General features: G+C 40.1%; 1 protein-coding gene across 2 annotated transcripts in view; it reads right to left on the bottom strand.

Annotated features, from left to right (window-relative positions):
• TEKT3 (tektin 3) overlaps window positions 1-14,207 on the bottom strand; it is a 39,076-nt gene extending 24,869 nt beyond the window's left edge. Inside the window, exons 1-2 of one of the 2 annotated variants that reach the window (XM_050763436.1) lie at window positions 14,090-14,207; window positions 3,144-3,751 (exon numbers count right to left, since the gene is read on the bottom strand). In XM_050763436.1, the coding sequence (XP_050619393.1) occupies window positions 3,144-3,722 (579 nt within the window). In that variant the 5' untranslated portion in view covers window positions 3,723-3,751; window positions 14,090-14,207. Of the gene's footprint in view, window positions 1-3,143; window positions 3,752-11,711; window positions 11,884-14,089 lie in introns of those variants that run through there. The other variant, XM_050763437.1, reaches the window with a different exon arrangement.
• Window positions 14,208-18,746: the final 4,539 nt, after the last annotated feature.

The following is an 18,746-nucleotide window of genomic DNA, read 5'->3' as shown; positions in this document are numbered from 1 at the left end:
AACTAAATGAATCTCTGTTACTAGTTCAAAGTTAAAGAGGTAGCTCTTCAAAATAGTTTGAAAATATTCCTAATTTGGAAATTTGACAAAACGAAGCAGATGGCATTTACTTGATCCCCACAAATTAGCATCTGAGGGCATTAGTTGGCATTAGTTTCTTCAGGTGAGACAGTTCAATAACATGAGACACAAGTCTTCAAGATATTATTTCTAAATATTTTCTACTGAGAATAGGTAGAAATGAATGATTATCTCTAAAAACATCAAAATATTTGTGTTGCCAAAAGTTCCAGTGATTATTTTTAAAGTGTCATTTATTGTTTTCCCAATTATCAGAATAATATGCCTTTACTCACTAAAGAGAAAAAATACAGAAAAGTAGAAAATATGATTTAGCCATACTCCTATTACTACTTTGTTTGTTTGTTTGTTTTAACAAGATAGAGGTTATAATGTTCTTACAGCTTTATATTATGCTTTTTAGTATTGACATTAAATAGTAGACCCAAATCATGAAATATTCTTTGAGACAAAGTATGTTAGTGGCTCTAATGGAAAACAGCTTAAATTTCTAACAATAAATTATGTATGAAAGAACATTATGCAGCAGTTAAAATGCTTTTTTCAAAGACTATTTCATCACGTACGACTCCCAAATAATATTAAATTTTTAAAAGCATAAAATATAATGGTATGTATACTATAATCCAGATATACTATCATTGAACAAAATCTTTGAGCGAATCTCTAATTGTTTAATAGTATCACTTACCAGAAGAAGAATTAAAAGGTAGAGAGGAACTCTGATTATCTTAATATATATTACCAAACTGCTTTCCAGGAAATTTCTACCAATCCATAGCCCCACCAGTAATATATGAAAGTGTCCATTTTCTCCTCCTACGGCAGCTCTAAATGTTACACATTTTCATTATTGCAAGTTTGATAGGCCAAAGGTAGTTATTTCATTGATCTAATTTGTATTTTATCATTAAGCCTTAACATTTTTTCTTATATTTGTTGATTGCCTGTACTTTCTCTTTGGAAGCTTATCTGTTCATGTGACTCATTATAAAAAGGACTTTCCAATACTGTGTTGACAATAAATTTTCAAACACACAGAACATCTGCACAAAAGCTGCAGAAAAAATTCCAATTAGAACCATCTTTCTGAAAGTAGTCATCACTGAAAGGGTTACTAAGAGAAGAAACTGAATCTGCACTGGATATTAAGAAAGTAGCTATCATTTTAAGGATATTTTCAATTCTTAAAGGTAATCGGGGGTAGAATGAACTGTAGAATAAATCCATATTTCAGAAGAATCTGTGGCTCAGGGAAGGTGTAGAATCCCTTCTGATTCTAAACAAAATTTTATGATGAACTAATTCAAAAAGATCATTAGTGAACTATCAACTGTTCTCAGAATTCCTGGGGATTGTGTGCCTCTGTGTGTGTTTCTGTATAGTGGGGAGGGGTTGCAATAGGAAGTGACAGTGTGCAGGGTGCCCCAAGAAACTCCTCCACCCACCAGACTTCCAGTTCCTTGATTCTCTAAACTCTTCTACTACAGACGCCATGGTAGAGACCTACGGGAAGTGCTCATCGCATGGGAATAAGTCATGCAAACATGAAGAAGAATGGTGCTAGCTGTGCTCATCAAAATGTATACTTCTAAAATAATTTCTATAATTTGCACATCTTCAAACATGGAATGTCTTTTTTTTTTTTTTTTTTTTTTTTTTTTTGAGAGGGAGTCTCGCTGTGTCGCCCAGGCTGGAGTGCAGTGGCCGGATCTCCACTCACTGCAAGCTCCGCCTCCCAGGTTTATGCCATTCTCCTGCCTCAGCCTCCCGAGTAGCTGGGACTACAGGCGCCCGCCACCTCGGCCGGCTAGTTTTTTGTATTTTTTTTTAGTAGAGAGGGGGTTTCACCGTGTTAGCCAGGATGGTCTTGATCTCCTGACCTCGTGATCCGCCCGTCTCGGCCTCCCAAAGTGCTGGGATTACAGGCTTGAGCCACCGCGCCCGGCCGGAATGTCTTCTTTCAATGGAGGAGGGTGGAGAGGGGTTGGAGGGCCCATCGCATAGCCTGAGGGCTAGAGATGACTTAAGCCCATTCAGAAGCCTGGTCAGAGGCCAGTAACCAACTGAAATGCTCCCTACATTACTATGGCAACTGGCCTAATCTCAGCCCCATTTTTCTACTTAGTCAAGCAAATTCCATGTCCTAAGATGGTCTCATTTGATGATGTCACTACGTCTTGAAAGGGAATCATAATATGTACACAGGAGGCGTTTCATGATACAGACTAAAAAAAATTAAGTTTTTGGTTGTATAAATAAAGTTTTGGTTGTAAAATAAAGTTTTTGGTTGTATAAATAAACAATCAAATATTGTTTATTTTCATTTAGGGACAGCAGTGATGAAGCAGCCTATTTAAGAGATAAGATGGTAATCTGTGTCCCTGCACAAAGCTCAATTCAAATTGTAGTCCCCAATGTTGGGGGTGGGGCCTGGTGGGAGGTGATTGGATCATGGAGGTAGATCCCTCATGAATGGTTTAGCACCATCCACTCGGCGCTATTCTCAGGATAGTGAATGAGTTCTCTGGAGATCTGATTGTTTAAAAGTGTGTGGCACCTTCCCCCTTTCTCTCTTGCCCCTGGACCCTTCAAGATACCTGCTCCTCCTTTGCCTTCCACCATGATTGGAAGCTTCCTGAGGGCTCCCCAGAAGCAGAAGCCACTGTTTCCTGTACAGCCTGTAGAACCAGGTGCCAATTAAACCTCTTTTCTTTATAAATTACTGAGCCTCAGGTATTTCTTTATAGCAATGTGAGAATGGCAGAATACAGATGGCATGTTCACCTTAAAATGTTATGTATCCTAATGGTGTCTCTGTAATTGGCCTTCTTTTCTTTGCATTCAGAATTATTTCTTAAAGTGGTTGTTCTTACAGTGTATAATGCATTAAAAAAAAAAAAAGACGTGGTTTTGCCATTGCTGAAACCAGTCGCAGATTTATTGATGGGAGTTGGCTTCTACAGAGAATTAAAACATAATTCAATATATAAATAACCACAGTAACTCAACCAGTGGGTTAAAATCATAAAACTGCAGTGCCTTCTATCCTAAGGTCTCACCTGAAGAGGGGCTTCAGTCTCCATCAAAGCCCGCTCCAGTCTTTTCTTCACATCAATAAGTGCATTTGTCTCTCCAATCATTTCATCCAACTCATGAATGATTTCAGATTTCCAAAACCCTATGTCATTGACACGTTCTCCCAGATTTTGGGTTGTGTCTGCCTGGGTTTTTCTTGTTTGTTGATATTTGTCTTGAATTAGGCGAGATGTATCTACTCTTAGTTTCTCCGAATTATGTCGGGAAGTGTTGGACTCTTGATAGTTGGTTAAATTGGACCTGTACCAGTCGTCTGGCGTGTATCTTGTGAAGAAGGTAGTTCTGTTGGAAACAAAGGGAAGCATGGCATTCTCGGACACCCTCTGTGATCTGGTGCAGTACGGGGCCACGCTTGGGTAACTGGAGGCCACTTTGTAGTATGTGCTGGGTCTCCAAGGAAGGCTCAGGCTATGGGTCAAATTGGAGTGGGGAAAGCGGTCCCTGTAGCTTGAGGCCATGGTACTGATGGCTGGTAGAAAGTTGGTTGGTGTTGGTCTAGGGTGGGCGTAAGTTGACGTTAAAGTACAACCTACGCGTTCCATGATGCCAAAACACTATTTGTAAATCTCTCCTGTTAAAAAATGAAAAGTAAAATAAGACAGTCACATAAATTAATCTCTGGTGAAACATACAGCTCCGAACACATTAGATGCTTGTTCTCATTTGTTATCCACATTCACCATTGATAATATATTCCAACAAAGTTTTTTTTTTTAATCTCCGTGTCTCTAGAATGTATTAAGATCACATTTTTATTGGCCATTTGAACTTCTGAATTTTTATAAAAATTATGAGAGTAATATTGTCTTGTTGTAACAAATTCAAATTAGGAGCCTGAACTATGCATCTTAACAGATAGGGATTCAAAATAGAATTCTCACTTGAGGTCAGGAGTTCAAGACCATCCTAGCCAACTAGACGAAATGCCGTCTCTACTAAAAATACAAAAATTAGCCAGCTGCTGTGGCAGGCGCCTGTAATCTCATCTACTCAGGAGGCTGAGGCAGGAGAATTGCTTGAACCCAGTGGCAGGGGTGGGGGCCAGATAGATTGCAGTGAGCTGAGATCACACCACTGCACTCCAGCCTGAGGCTACAGAGAGACTCCGTCTAAGAAATAAATAAATAAATAGATTTCCATCTCAAACCATGATAGAGTAGTGAAAACTAGACTTAGCCTCTTATATCTAAAAATCTAGACAACTGATTTTAGACATTGGACAATGGACAGCACAGGACTCTGAGCCATGAGAAAAGAGAAACAAATAAGGTGAATCCACCTATTTACTAGCTATGTGACATTGGGCAAATTGCTTAACCTCTCTGTGCCTCGGTTGCTTCACTTAGAAATAATAGGGAATAATTATAGCACTTCCTTCTTCGGACTGTTGTGAGCAGTGGTAGCAGCAGGGGATTGCTTGGCAACTCCCCACCCCTGCCCCCACAAGTCATCCTAAATAAACACTCCTTCTGGATAACAATGGTGTGGTTGACATGCAAACACAGCTCAAGGCAAGTACCTGGATCTCCTTTCCTGCAACCTGCAACCTGTAAGCACCTCCAACATATAATAGAAATCCTAGGGAAGCCATGGGGTTATGAAGGCTAAGACAATGCTAAGTATTTAGAAGGCTTAGCACAGTGTCGGGCACATAGAAAGTGTGCAATAGATCTTAACTTTTTAAATTGCTACCTCAGAGAAGTAGATAATGTAAAAGATAAACATCCTTCCTCCTCGCAAAGGTGAACTCCTCAGAAGTAGCCACTAAATAGTTCATTAATAGTTGTATCTTTCCAGATTTTTCCTATTCATATACCAACATATGTATTATTTATATTTTATATACCTCTACCTATATACCATCTATACCTATATATAAAGCTTTTTAATACAAAAACTGAATTATCCTAATCATTGTATATATCATTGTAGATCATGCTTTTTTTTTTTTTTTAACTTAAGTATATTTTCTGGGCCACTCCCCCTGTTAGAACACGCAGATCTACTGATCTACTTCATTCTTTTTACCAGTTCCATTGTCTGAAACTTTTGATCATTATTATTCCAGAAAGCCAAGGATGCCACAGACCATAACATATCTTTTAGCATTTAAATGTCATTCTGTTTTGGAGTTAATGTCTATGGACTTGTTTACTAAAAAGGAAAAATACAATCAGGTCCAATTCTATGCACTGCTCAGAAAAATAAAAATTCTTTAGTGACTACTAAAATAGCTATGTCTTGAGGACTTTGGTACCCAACTACAAAATAATCTATCTGTAGAGTTGTGTTCAAGTCACAATCCCCACAGATCATATGATAAAATATCCACCCATGGCCCTGTGCTTATACAACCCTAGTTCTCTTTCTGCTAAATTCTTTCTTCCTACAGCTCCCAAACATGTTATACTGGCCAAACTTACAGACTGATGGTGAAAACAAAAGCCTTAGTTACCACTTGCAGTTCTTTGCTTCAATTTGAAACTTAACCATTACTTTTTGAAAAAGGAAATTTAAAGTACTGAGACCTTAGGGTCCTTAAGGTTGTCTTCAGTTTCAACCCCTTCCCCATGTCAGATCAATAAATAATCTGGTTTAGTTCTAGCAAGAAACTTCAAGTGGTGATAGACCACTCCTACTTTGCTTTAGTTTATTTTATTTTATTTTACTTTTAGAGGGAGTCTCGCTCTGTCGCCCAGACTCGAGTGCAGTGGCGCGATCTCGGCTCACTGCAAGCTCTGCCTCCCAGGTTCACGCCATTCTCCTGCCTCAGCCTCCCGAGTAGCTGGGACTACAGGCGCCCACCACCATACCTGGCTAATTTTTCTGTATTTTTAGTAGAGTCAGGGTTTCACCTTGTTAGCCAGGATGGTCTCGATCTCCTGACCTCGTGATCCACCCACCTCGGCCTCCCAAAGTGCTGGGATTACAGGCATGAGCCACAACCACGCTGGGCTGGTTTATTTTATTTTTAGAGACAGAATCTTGCTGTGTTGCCCAGGCTGGAATGCATTGACATGATCACAGCCCACTGCAGCCTTGAACTCCTAGGCTCAAGCAATCCTCCCAAGTAGCTGGAGCTACAAACACACACCACCGTGCCTGGCTAATTTTATTTATTTATTTTAGTAGAGATGAGCAGATTTCATTATGTTGCCCAGGCTGGTCTCAAACTCTGGCCACAAGTGATCTCCCGCCTCAACTTCCCAAAGTGCTGGGATTACAGGCATGAGCCATCTTAATGATGCTTAATGAGCCTGCTTAATTCTTGACAATAAGAGATCTAAAAACCAATAGCTCACTTCATCCTTCAACCACGGAATTTCACATGTAGAATGCCACCCGAGTTTTCCCAGCATTTGTTATACTGGCATCTTGAGACGTCTCAACCCATGTTTGAACCGTAAGTCATCTGCTCCGGGGGTGATATCTGAAGATGCAAGGGTTTATACACCAGATGAGATATGTGGACTGAGAAAAACAAATATAGTTTACAAAAGCACCTGGTGATTTGTTTTTTAATTAGAAGTGAGATTTGTCATAGAATCTGGAATCTAAAGCATAAAGCATAGTGGTTTAGAGATCACAGAAGTAGAATTTCTCACGTACGGCAGTCAGTTTCATATGGAGAGATAATATTTTACAGCCACAACTGAAGTTCTAGTTCTACCAGCCATCTCGTACGTCATTCAGGAAGACTGAATAAAAGACATCACGTGGGGATGGTTTCACCAAAGTATTCCACTGTCATGCATTTTGGGCCATTAATGGTCAAGAAAACCAAGACTGTCATGAACTAAAAAATACTTAAAAACTGAAAACTGACTTCTACCTCCAACCATGAAAGAATAATAAAAACCAGACTTAGCTTCTTATACCTAAAAACCTAGACAAAATATATGAAATAACTGCATTCAGACCTCAGACAACAGGCATCATAAGACTCTGATCCTTGAAAGAAGGGAAACAAATAAGGTGAGCCCTCTGATTGTCAAGGCATTGTACCCAAAGACAATTTTCAGACAATGAGAAAAAACGTGAAAACTGAACAGAGCCTGGCAGCCTTTGTGAGCTGAGAAAGTGATCAGAATTCGGGAAGGCTGAGAAAGCTAGAAATTGTAAAGCAGGTTTATGGAATAAAGTGAGCTATGCAGACATAGAGATCCAGAAATCTACATGGGGATCTTTGTCTTTGCTGAGAATAGGCTGCAGGCATCAAGGAACACTCCACAAACCCTGGCAAAGAGCGATGGCAGAGCTGTTAGCTGAACAATTTCTAGAACTGACAGAGGGTGGAGATACATTATGAACACAAACTAACTAGATTGGAGGGTCACTGGCAACCACCTGGAGCATTCAGGAGAGACACCAGAGAGGCCATACGTTAGAGGTAGGGCTTAACTATGCCTGGAGTGAAAGTAATGAAGACTCCCTCTAGCAAAGCTTGAAAACAGGTCTCAAAGATATCAAGCTAATCCACAAGTAACTACCTTACAACATCAAGACACTCAAATATGTAACATCACAATGTCCAGCATCCAGTCAAAAACGACCAGACGTAATAAGGAGCACAAAAATGTAACCCCTAAAGAAAACTCAGTCAATGGAAGGAGGCTTAGAAATGGCAGAGATGATGGAACTAGTAAACTGCATTAAAGGATTTGACACAAGAAGAAATTGAAAAGCACCTTGGTAACCTATGGTACAACAGCAAAGGTTCCAATATTAAGGTTTTGCAGTGTCATAAAAAAAAGGAGAAGGACAAAAATATTTGAGGAAATAATGGCCGAATGTTTTCCAAATTTTCTGAAAACTATAAATACCTAGGTCAAAAAGCTCTACAAACTCCAAGAAGATAAATACACACACAGACACGTGCACACACACACAACCCCCTGCTGCCACCACCACTCCACGGCTCATGATCAAATTGCTGAAAACCAGTGATAAAGAGAAAATTTGAAAATCAGAGAGAAAAGACATATTTGGAAAAAAAGAACAAAGATAAGAATCAGTGCTGAATTATTGTCAGAAACTACCCAGACCAGAAGACAAACAACATTTTTAAAGGGCTGGAAGAAAGTGTAAAGCCTCAAATTCTGTATCAAGTGGAAATATCCTTCAAAAAATGAAGCTGAAATAAAATGTTTTCATAAAAACAAAATCCAGAAGAATTCATCATCAGCAGACCTGCAATAAGAGAATTGTTAAAGGAAATTCTTCAGAGAAAAGGAAATTATACCAGATGGAAAGTTGGATCTACACAAAGAAATGAAGAATGTCAGAAATGGTAAGCATGTGTGTTAATAAGAAAAACAAAATCTTTCTAACTTTCAAATTTATTTAAAAGACCATTATTTAAATTAAAAATAAAAAATTGTGGCATTAATAAAATAGAAGTAAATTATATGGTAGCCATAGCACAAATGACAGGAGGGCTTACATGGCCATATTAGATGATAAGGGTCTTATAACTGAAATGAAATAATGTCATTTAAACATACACTGTGATAAGTTAAAAATATGTATTGCAAACTTTAGAGTAGCCAGCTCTCAAAATATAAACTAAGGACCCATGGGCATGCCTAAGACCTCTTGGGAGGTGAAATGGTCAAAATGGTTTTCATGGTAAATACTCAGATGCTATTTGCCTTTCTCACAAATTTACAACAGAGTTTTTCAGAGGCGACATGATGCATACTATCGCAACAGACTGAATGAAGATGAGAGCCCAGCTACTAAGCTAAAAATTACTATGCCAAAAATATAAAACAATACTAAATACTTCTTACTAAATTAATTTTTGTTCCAGAAAATATTTTAATAAAAACATTATGCTAATATATAATGGGTTATTATGGTTATTTTAAAATAATTTATGGTTTTAAATTTCTAGTATAATAAATACAATAGGTATAATCCACATAAGTAAAAGCTCATTGAGGTCCTCAATATTTTTAAGAACATAAGGGGGTCCTGAGATAAAAGTGTTTTTGAACCACTGACCTGGAGCAGTATCTAAGACTAAAAAACAAGAGTTTTAACCAATAATGAAGGGGAAAAAAATGGAAGACAAAAAAGACTCTTAATTATTCCAAAAGAGAACCAAAAATAAGACAAAGAAAACCCAAATAGAAAAATAATACAAATCCAACTATACTGATAATTAAACAATCCACTTAAAAGGCACAGATTGTTAGAAATGGTTTTTAAATAGCAATATTGAACTATAATCTGTCTAGGAAAAATCTCACTTTAAATATAAAACACAAAGAAGTTAAAAATAAAAGTATAGGCCGGGAGCAGTGGCTCACGCCTGTAATCCCAGCACTTTGAGAGGCCGAGGCGAGTGGATCATGAAGTCAGAAGTTCAAGACCAGCCTGGCCAAGATGGTGAAACCCCAACTCTACTAAAAATATAAAAATTAGCTAGGCATGGTGGCAGGTATCTGTAATCTCAGCTACTCGAGAGGCTGAGGCAGAGAATTGCTTGAACCCGGGAGACGGAGGACCATGCCACTGCACTCCAGCCTAGGCAACAAAGTGAGACTCCATCTCAAAAAAATAAAAATTAAAAAAAATAAATAAAAGTATGAAAAAAAGATAAACTGTTTAAACACTAATCAAAAGAATACAGAAGTGGCTATATTAATATCAAATCAAGTAGACTTCTAAACAAGAAATATTCGGAGATAGAGAGAAAAATAAGGATAAAGGGATCAGTCAAGGAGATATAACAATATTAAATGTTTATGTAATCATTTACCTAACTTTCAACACCTAAAGCAAAAATTGACAGAACTAAAGTGAGAAATAGACAAATCCACATTATATTTGAATATTTCAACATTTGTCTGTTACTAAATCATAGAACAAGTAAACAAAAAATTGGTTGATACATAGACTATTTGAACAACGTTACAACTAACTGGACCTAATTTGCATCTTTAGAGTGTTTTAGAAAACATTCACCAATGTAGACCATATCATGAGTCACAAACAAGTCTAAATAAACTTAAAATATCAAAATTATACAAAGTATGTTAACTGACCATATCAGAATTAAGTTAGAAATCAGTAATAGAAAGATATTTGGAAAATCCCCAAATAGTAGCAAATGAAACAACACCTTACTCCATACCTCATGAGTCAATAATTACATGGGAAATTAGAAAATATTCTTAACTGAATGAAAATGAAAACAGCATAACAAAATTTGTGAGATGCAGCTAAAATAGTTATTAGTGGTAAGTTTATAGCTTTAAGTGTTTACATTAGTAAATAAGAATGAGGTAAAATCAGTGATCTGTGCTTTCATCTTAAAATGCTAGGAAAAAAAAAATAAACCCAAAGTAGAAGGAAGGAAATAATAAAGAGAAAAAAAAAATCGATGAAATAGAAAATAGACAAATAGAAAAGAAAAACAATAAAACTCTATCAATAAAATTGATAAACAACTTGATAGGCTTATCAAAATTAAAAAGAGAAGACAAATTACTAATATCAGGAACAAGAGAGGCAATATTCCCACAAACATTATATAAAGTGAATAAAGCAATATTACTAACAACTTTATGGCAAGAAATTTGACAACATAGGTGAAATGGACAAAATTTTTGAAAGATGTACAAATAACAAAAACTGATTAAAGAAGAGTTAGATAACCTGAGTAGCCCTGTAGTATTTTTTAAAAATTGAATCTACAGTTTAAAAACTTTCCTCAAAGAAAAGTTCAAGCTCCAATGGGTTCACTGGTGAATTCTATCAAACTTTTAAGGAAGAAATACCTCAGTTTTTAAAAACCTATGGCTTACTTTGGTGGTGTGCGTCTTTTACAATGATTAACCTACTCTCTAAATTCTAACTTAGTCAATTCTTTTTTTTTTGAGAGAGTCTCACTCTGTCTCCCAGGCTGGAGTGCAGTGGCGCCATCTTGGCTCACTGCAAGCTCTGCTTCCCGGGTTCACGCCATTCTCCTGCCTCAGCCTCCCGAGTAGCTGGGACTACAGGCGCCCACCACCACGCCCGGTTAATTTTTTATTATTATTATTTAGTGGAGACGTGGTTTCACCGTGTTAGCCAGGGTGGTCTCTGTCTCCTGACCTCGTGATCCGCTCGTCTCTGCCTCCCAAAGTGCTGGGATTACAGGCGTGAGCTACCATGCCTTTCCAGTCAATTCTTAAGAGAGTATGTGCAGCACATACTAGATCATTAACTGATGCTATAAATATCTCATATTCGCAAAGAAACTGAGCAAATTCTTTGGAAAAATGACTGCAAATAGTTATGGGAAAATCCCCTAAATTAGGCAATTGTTTTTTATTGTACATTTAATCATGATGTTTTGGTTTGAATGCTCCCCTCTAAAACTCAAGTTGAAATTTAATTACCATTGTGCAGTATTAAGAGGTGAGACTTTTAAGAGGTGATTATGTTATAAGGGGTCTGACCTCATGAATGGAATAATGCTATTATTGTGGGAGTGGATTAGTTATCACAGAATTGGGTTCCTGATAAAATAATAAATTCACCTCCATTGTCTCTGTCTCTTTCATTCTCTTGTCCTTCTGCCATATTATGATGCAGCAAGAAGACCCTCATCAGGTGTAACCCCTGAATCTTGGACTTCCCAGCCTCCAGAACTGTGAGTCCAACAAATCTCTGTTCTTTATAAATCACCCAGTATCTGGTATTCTGTTATAGCAGCAGAAAACTAAGACATATGACCAAACAGAATTTTAAGAAATGAGACATGGGCTACAAAGTCAAATACAATGTTTAACTAGGTGCACTTAATTTATGGTCAACAGTTATTTATATACTGAAAAAAATGCTATAATAGTCTTCTATAAATATTAACATGCTAAATATAGAATCAATCACACAGAGATTTTAAGAACCGGAAAGCTCTATTTGCAATCCAAAAGTTGGCTTCATATTGGGTAAACATTTTATTAGCATATTTAAGCAAGACTTGAAGATCATAGATATTTTAAAGTACAAAAATCTACAGACCATTTTCTGCAGAAGACACAGGTTTACATGACTTGCTCCACACCCTGCCTTAAATCAGGGGCAAGCATAGGCTTGAATGGCTCACGTACAAACCCCTTTAGTTCCTTTGTAGCCACTTAATTACAGTTCCAAATTGGAGCGGAAATAAAACAGTGCTGCCAATGCACTAACAAATACCAGAAGTAGAAGAAATCATATCAGACATCAATGTTTAATTTCTCTTTATGCATATATTACATAAGAATACAGGAAAACTTCATCTCCTCAAAAAAAAAAAGTTTGGTTAAGGAACTCTATTCATTGATGGTGTATAAATTATTACACATTGGAGAGCTACACGGTGGTATCCAGTAAAGTTGAAATGTCATATTCAAATATGTTTGAATATGTTCAAACATATTCAAATATGTTTACAATTAGAATGTACAAGAATTCCTTTCTAATATTTTTAAAGGGAGCAAACTAAAAGTCCATCAACAGGAGGATGCATACGTAATATGCGGTAAATTCATACAAGAATCACCACACAACAGTTCAAATGAATGACCTGGAACACGTACAGCATAATGACCTGGAACACGTACAGCATAACCATTCTATCAACTCAAAATGTAACAGTAGTCTGGGTGTGGTGGCTCATGCCTATAATCCCAGCACTTTCGGAGGCCAAGGCGGGCAGATGACGAGGTCAGGAGTTTGAGACCAGCCTGGGCAACTTGGTGAAACCCCGTCTCTACTAAAAATACACACACACAAAAAAGAAAAAAATTAGCCAGGTGTGGTGGCAGGCACCTGTAATCCCAGCTACTCAGCAGGCTGAGGCAGGAGAATTGCTTGAATCCGGGAGGCGGAGGTTCCAGTGAGCTGAGATCACGCCATTGCACTCCAGCCTGGGTGACAAGAGCGAGATTCCGTCTCAAAAAAAAAAAAAAAAAAAAAAAAGTATACATTGGTTTGGGATAAACATATGAGTAGTAAAAGTATAAAAATATGCAGAACATAAGTAAATGCTAAATTTTGTAGGCTAATAGGACTAGGGAAGGAGAGAGGCCTCGTAAGAGGCCTCAACTGTGCCTGTAATCGATTTTTTGTTGGTTTAAGTTTGGACTGGGTACACGGATTCACCCCTGGGTTCACTCTACTTATTGTGTGAAGTATTTTATTTTAAAGAAGAAAAAAGTAGAATATTTTGTCAGTTACCTCAAAACATTTTTGCCTATTAGTAAAACTATATATTTTTTTCACAATAATCAAACAAATAATTTTACCCATTTCCAGGATGTTTATTTCTCTACAACACCATATACATCCAGGAGAAAACATAGAGGGGTTTGGTCTAAACTGCCCAAACACAACCGAAAGCTTTGCAGCCTAGCTAAACAGAAATGGCTTTGGGCGGTGAGAGAACAGCTTTGATCTGAATTTCAGGAGCTCTGACTACAAGACCAGGTGATTGAACTCTCCTCCCAGTGACTGCAGATCTGAAGGATCGGCTACTGAAGCAGAGGGAACGAGGAACACCGTGCGGGGCGGCCAGCACCGCAGTGGAAAGGCACAGCGCTGCTAACGGGTAATAATTAGAATTAAGAAATTAAATGAGTTAGCACAGTGCAGGGGGTTCGGACGCCCCTTCCCTGGTTCCGCGTTTAGAAATAACTTCTCAAACCTTGAAAAGCATCAGAAAGGTAAATTACGAGGAAATAGACGTCTGGGTGGGAGGTGCCTGTGGATTTGTATGGCTTTTATTTGGAAAGAAAAGTGAAGATGGAGGGAGGAATTGCAGGGTGTCCGCGACCTCCCGCGATCTGGAGGCCAGAGGTTGGAGTCCTGGTTGGCGAAGGGGGATCCTTTGCCGTCGTCCTAGAGGCAGGCTGGAGTCAGCGAGACCACTCACCTGTCGGCGGATGCCCGGCGAGGGGCGGGAAGGGGCGGTGAGAGGAAGGGGTCACAGCCTGCCACCTGCAGCCCCCGACTGGGGCCCAGACCAGTCCAGCCCTGGCCCCGCCTTTCCTATCTGTGACGATAGCAGCGCCTGTGGGCCACTCAGCGGCCGTCCCGGCCGGCTCGCCGGGAGTTGATTGGCCAGTCAGAGGAGAGGCGGGAGCTGTCGGGCCGGGAGGGAAACCAGTTGGGCGGCGGTTACTATGGACGCGTTCACGCTTAGTAACCGAGGATCCCCGCCCTCTGGGAGACCTGCTTGGTCCGGGAGGTGAAAGGGGTGAAGAGTAGCCCAAGAGAGAGGCTTCGGTGATTTCCCCGCCTCTCCATGGAGCCTGATTCGGAACTCTTCCAACTGCGAAGAACTTGGCCGATTCTAAGGCACATCAGGGCTGCCTGGAACCTTATCACCTGCCTAGGTGTTGACAAGCCCCCATCTTTCCTGACAAGCCTCTCCTCTCTCCAGCAGGGCTTCTCCTGTGACCGGATTATCTAGTGTTCCTTCCCTCCTTCCTCACTCTAAGAAAATGGTTTGGGCTTTCCCTCTCTCTCTCCAGCAAAGATTTCCGTAAACAGCAGCCCTTACTGTTTCTTCCAGGTGCTGATCCACATTTTTAAATACATACATCATTGCTCATCCATGCAAGCTCTTTCCAATCCTGTAAGAGGGTTTATATTGTACAGATGAAGAAACTGAAGTTCGAGAAGTTAATGGACTTAGACAATGTGACTCAGGGGCAGAGCTAACACTAAAACTCAAATCAGTCAAACTTCAAGGCATCTTTCCATGAGGCAGCTGTCTAACCGTGTAAGCAGCAAGAGAATTTACTGAGTTACTTTAGTAACTAGTAATGCTAAAGAAAATAAAGCCCTCAGTTAATTATTTTTGGCTTTTCTGGGAATCACTGTGTGGCACTCCACCCAAGGGTGAGGCTGAGGGACTTGCCAGGGTAAGGCAGGCTGCCCAGCCCCTAAGGGACCTCAGTGAAGTGACTTCAGGTTGGGGGCTGGTCCTCAGCTTTGCCAGTTCAGACATTTGGTTCCGTCAGTGTCCTGGGTTTATCAGAGGCTGGGTCAGGCCAACCGAACTCATGGGAACCTAAAGTAGAAAAGTTAGAATGCTGCCTCAAGTGTTTACATTAAGCAACACGACCCCTCTAACTGTGGAGATAAGCCCAGAGTATTTTCCCCAAGGAGGAAAACCACAGAAACCACCCAGCGCTCAGAGGCTACTCACTTGCCTGGACACAAGACTAGACTAGACAAGGCTCCCATACCCCACACCAGGGCACTGCAAATCCTGACTGGTTTTCCCACTATGTTCCTTATCAGCAACTTTTTCTACACTCAGCCTAAGAAACATTTCACTCTGAGCTGTCTTTTTTTAATTACTTTTTTCTCATGCATAGTGTTCTGCATTTTGTATTTTCAGTATTCAGGACGGGCCTTGCAGATGCCTAGAATCAGTAGACAGCACAGTAAATGATGCCATGTTCATTCTTTGGGCCAAAAGGCTGGCAACCGTTCTAAAGTAGATCTAATTGCCCGCAAACTATTTAAAGATAATGAGCAGTCTTTGTGCTTTGCACACCTCAAGATGCCCAAAAGCATTGCTAATTGAAGATGAAATTCATTCAATGTCTGATTTAAAAATAAACAGGTGAAATTATAGCAGACTTTGATCTTTTCAACGACACATTGAGTCAGTGAATTTCAAAAACCTCCTGATTAAAATTTCAGGTGAAATTGATCAACTCTGCTCTCCACAGAAAGGACTGAATGATGTTTTGGAAATAATTTAGATACTCTCTCAAAAAAAATTGTTCCGTGATTATCAAGTCTTTGCCAGAATTAAGAGGCTAATTCTCACCCTTCAGTTTTACAGTACACTGAAGACCCCCTACAAAGCTTATTAAGAAAAATAAAGCAAAACCACCTGGATTCAGCTATTCAACCTTACTTTCTCAGCAACTCCACAAGTTCAGGAATGTGTCTGTTTCTGTTCATCTCTGTATCCCCAGCACAGGGCTTCACGTGCCATGAAAGAGGGACTCCACATGCCATGAAAAAGGGACTCCGTCAATGCTTGTTGAGTGAAAGCATGAAGTGTGATGCTTATGGGGTAGGAAATTATCAAAGATACAGAAATGGAGAAGCAATAAAGCAGATTTTGCCTATTTTATAACTTTGCCTTAGTCATTTTTATAACTTGAAGTCATTTTTATAACTTCCTTAGTTGCTACATTTTCACCCTATTTAGAGTCACCAAACCTCCTCTCCAGGCTCTCTGAGTCTTCCTATCACTCAACCATCACCCTTCATCAAGATGCTATCAGCCCCTTTCAACTGTCTATCCTTATCAGAAACCAAGTGTGGGCCATCTTCACCCCTGGACTTCCACCCCCATTCCCATCCTCACAGCAACTCACGTACACTGCCTGCTTTCTCCATTTCTCCTCCAGCACTAAAGTTAATCATCGCATTCTTCCTATTCCCCTGACCTCACCCCATGCCTCTCTCCCGCTCACTCACTGCGTGCTAGCTACACTGGCTCTTTTTGTTTGTTTGTTTTTGACACAGAGTTTCACTCTTGTTGCCCATGCTGGAGTGCAATGGCGGTGCGATCTCTGCTCACCGCAAATTCTGCCTCCCAGGTTCAAACTATTCTCCTGCCTCAGCCTCCCGAGTAGTTGGGATTACAGGCATGCACCACCATTCCCAGCTAATTTTGTGTTTTTAGTAGAGACGGGGTTTCACCATTGGTCAGGCTGGTCTTGAAATCCCAACCTCAGGTGATCCACCTTCCTCGGCATCCCAAAGTGCTGGGATTACAGGCGTGAGCCACCGCACCTGGCTTACACTGGCTCTTATTCAAGTTTCTTGATGCTCTAAGCTCTTTGCCACCTCAGGGCCTTTGCACATGCTGTTCCTGCCGCCTGGACCCCTCTTCCCCCCTCAAATGTCATTACCTCAGAGATGTCATGCCTGGTCACCCAGATTCAACTGGGCTGCCCTGCTATACTCCCGTAACTCCTTTCCTTTGTGACATTACAGTTTCCAGTTACTTATTTTGTGTGATTATTTAATTAACGTCTGAGTTCCCTTCCAGAATATGAGTGTCAACAGGGGAGGGGAGGGGAGGAAGCAGGGCTGTTTTGCTAACCACCGAAAACTCAGCAGTTCACCTGGTGGTGCTGAGGAGGGCAGAATACTGTGAGGAGGCCCCTTGCACCTCTGACAGCTCCTAAGGGGGATTAAAACAAAAATAGAAAACCGAAAACACCTCTCCCATAACTGAGCTCACAATTCAACAGAGGGATTAGAAGCCAGACTTTCTGGTTCCAAACCCTGATGTGGATAATGAGAGGAAAGCTCCCAGCTCTGTCACAGCCGCTCCAGTGTTCCCAACACCCAAATGTTCTGACAGGAGCCCCCTATACATTTATGTGACATCCTTGTTACACATCTGGCCCTTTTTCAACTGCTGGAACAGAAACAAAGTAGGGTCACAACCCCAGTGGCTCCACCACAGCGCTGCTGGTGAGATGGGGAGCAAGTTCATTCAGGGATGAATCTTATAATTATCCTGTTCCAACCTTTGCTGGTTCCTCAGAGTTTAAAAAAGGAGATCTCAACTCCTCAGATCAGCATCCAGAGCTCTCCATGATCTGGTCCTAGCCTGGCAGTGCAGCCCCGTGTCCACACTCCCCACTCCATGATCCCAAACGTGAGTGAACACACAACCCTGCTTCAGTCTCTAACATCCTGTGATTTTTCTGACCCCTGACTTGCTCATGCTGTTCCCTGTACCTAGCATCCTCTTCCTCCTTCATATTGCCCCAAATTTATAGAATCTACTCATGTTTTTATGTCAATGTCAAACGCTACCTCCAAAATGTTTGTTTTGTTTGTCAAAATTAATTTATTTTCCCTGCATATGTTTGTGTAGCATGTACAATCCATTTGATGTTATACTTATTTACTGATATTTCTGTCTCCATAGTGAGCAATCCTTGCATCTGCACACAGATGCACACACCCCACCATTGCTCTGCACTAATACAAATCATAGTTACTATTTATTAAACCCTCACTCTGTGCCATATATCCTATATTATGCTAGCTTTACGTACAGTATTTCATTTATGGCTCCCAATACCACGATAGGATAGGCCACTATCATTTCCGTTACGTCTAAATGAAGTGGAGATTCCACTGGAGAGGTTAGGTAGCTTGACCAGTGCCACACAGACAGCAAGAGGAAGAGCCATGCTTTGAATCCACTTCTTTCTGGCTTTAAATTCTGTGCTCCTCACCTCTATACTATAAGTGCAAAGCACCAACCATGAAGAAGTAGCCTTTAACGATTATGCCCTGCCAGGAACCACTCATTCCATCCATGAACTCCTCCAACTCTTTCAACAGCCCTGAGAGGTAGGTATTGCTGCACCAGCACCTAGTCAATAAATACTAATGGCTTGTTGAATTACTTTGTGTGAGACTGACAGCAGCAGATAGAGCCAGTACTGGGACAGAGGTCCCCTGTTAGGAGGTCCTAAAGTCAACTTTTGTAGGGATAAAAACCTTCAAAAAGGCGGTCGGAATAATGACAC

This window comes from Macaca thibetana, chromosome 16, assembly GCF_024542745.1.
Source record: "Macaca thibetana thibetana isolate TM-01 chromosome 16, ASM2454274v1, whole genome shotgun sequence".
In the NCBI taxonomy this organism is placed as follows: Eukaryota; Metazoa; Chordata; class Mammalia; order Primates; family Cercopithecidae; genus Macaca; species Macaca thibetana.
Note: the sequence above shows the minus strand (reverse complement) of the source record. Positions and strands in the feature narration are given on the sequence as shown.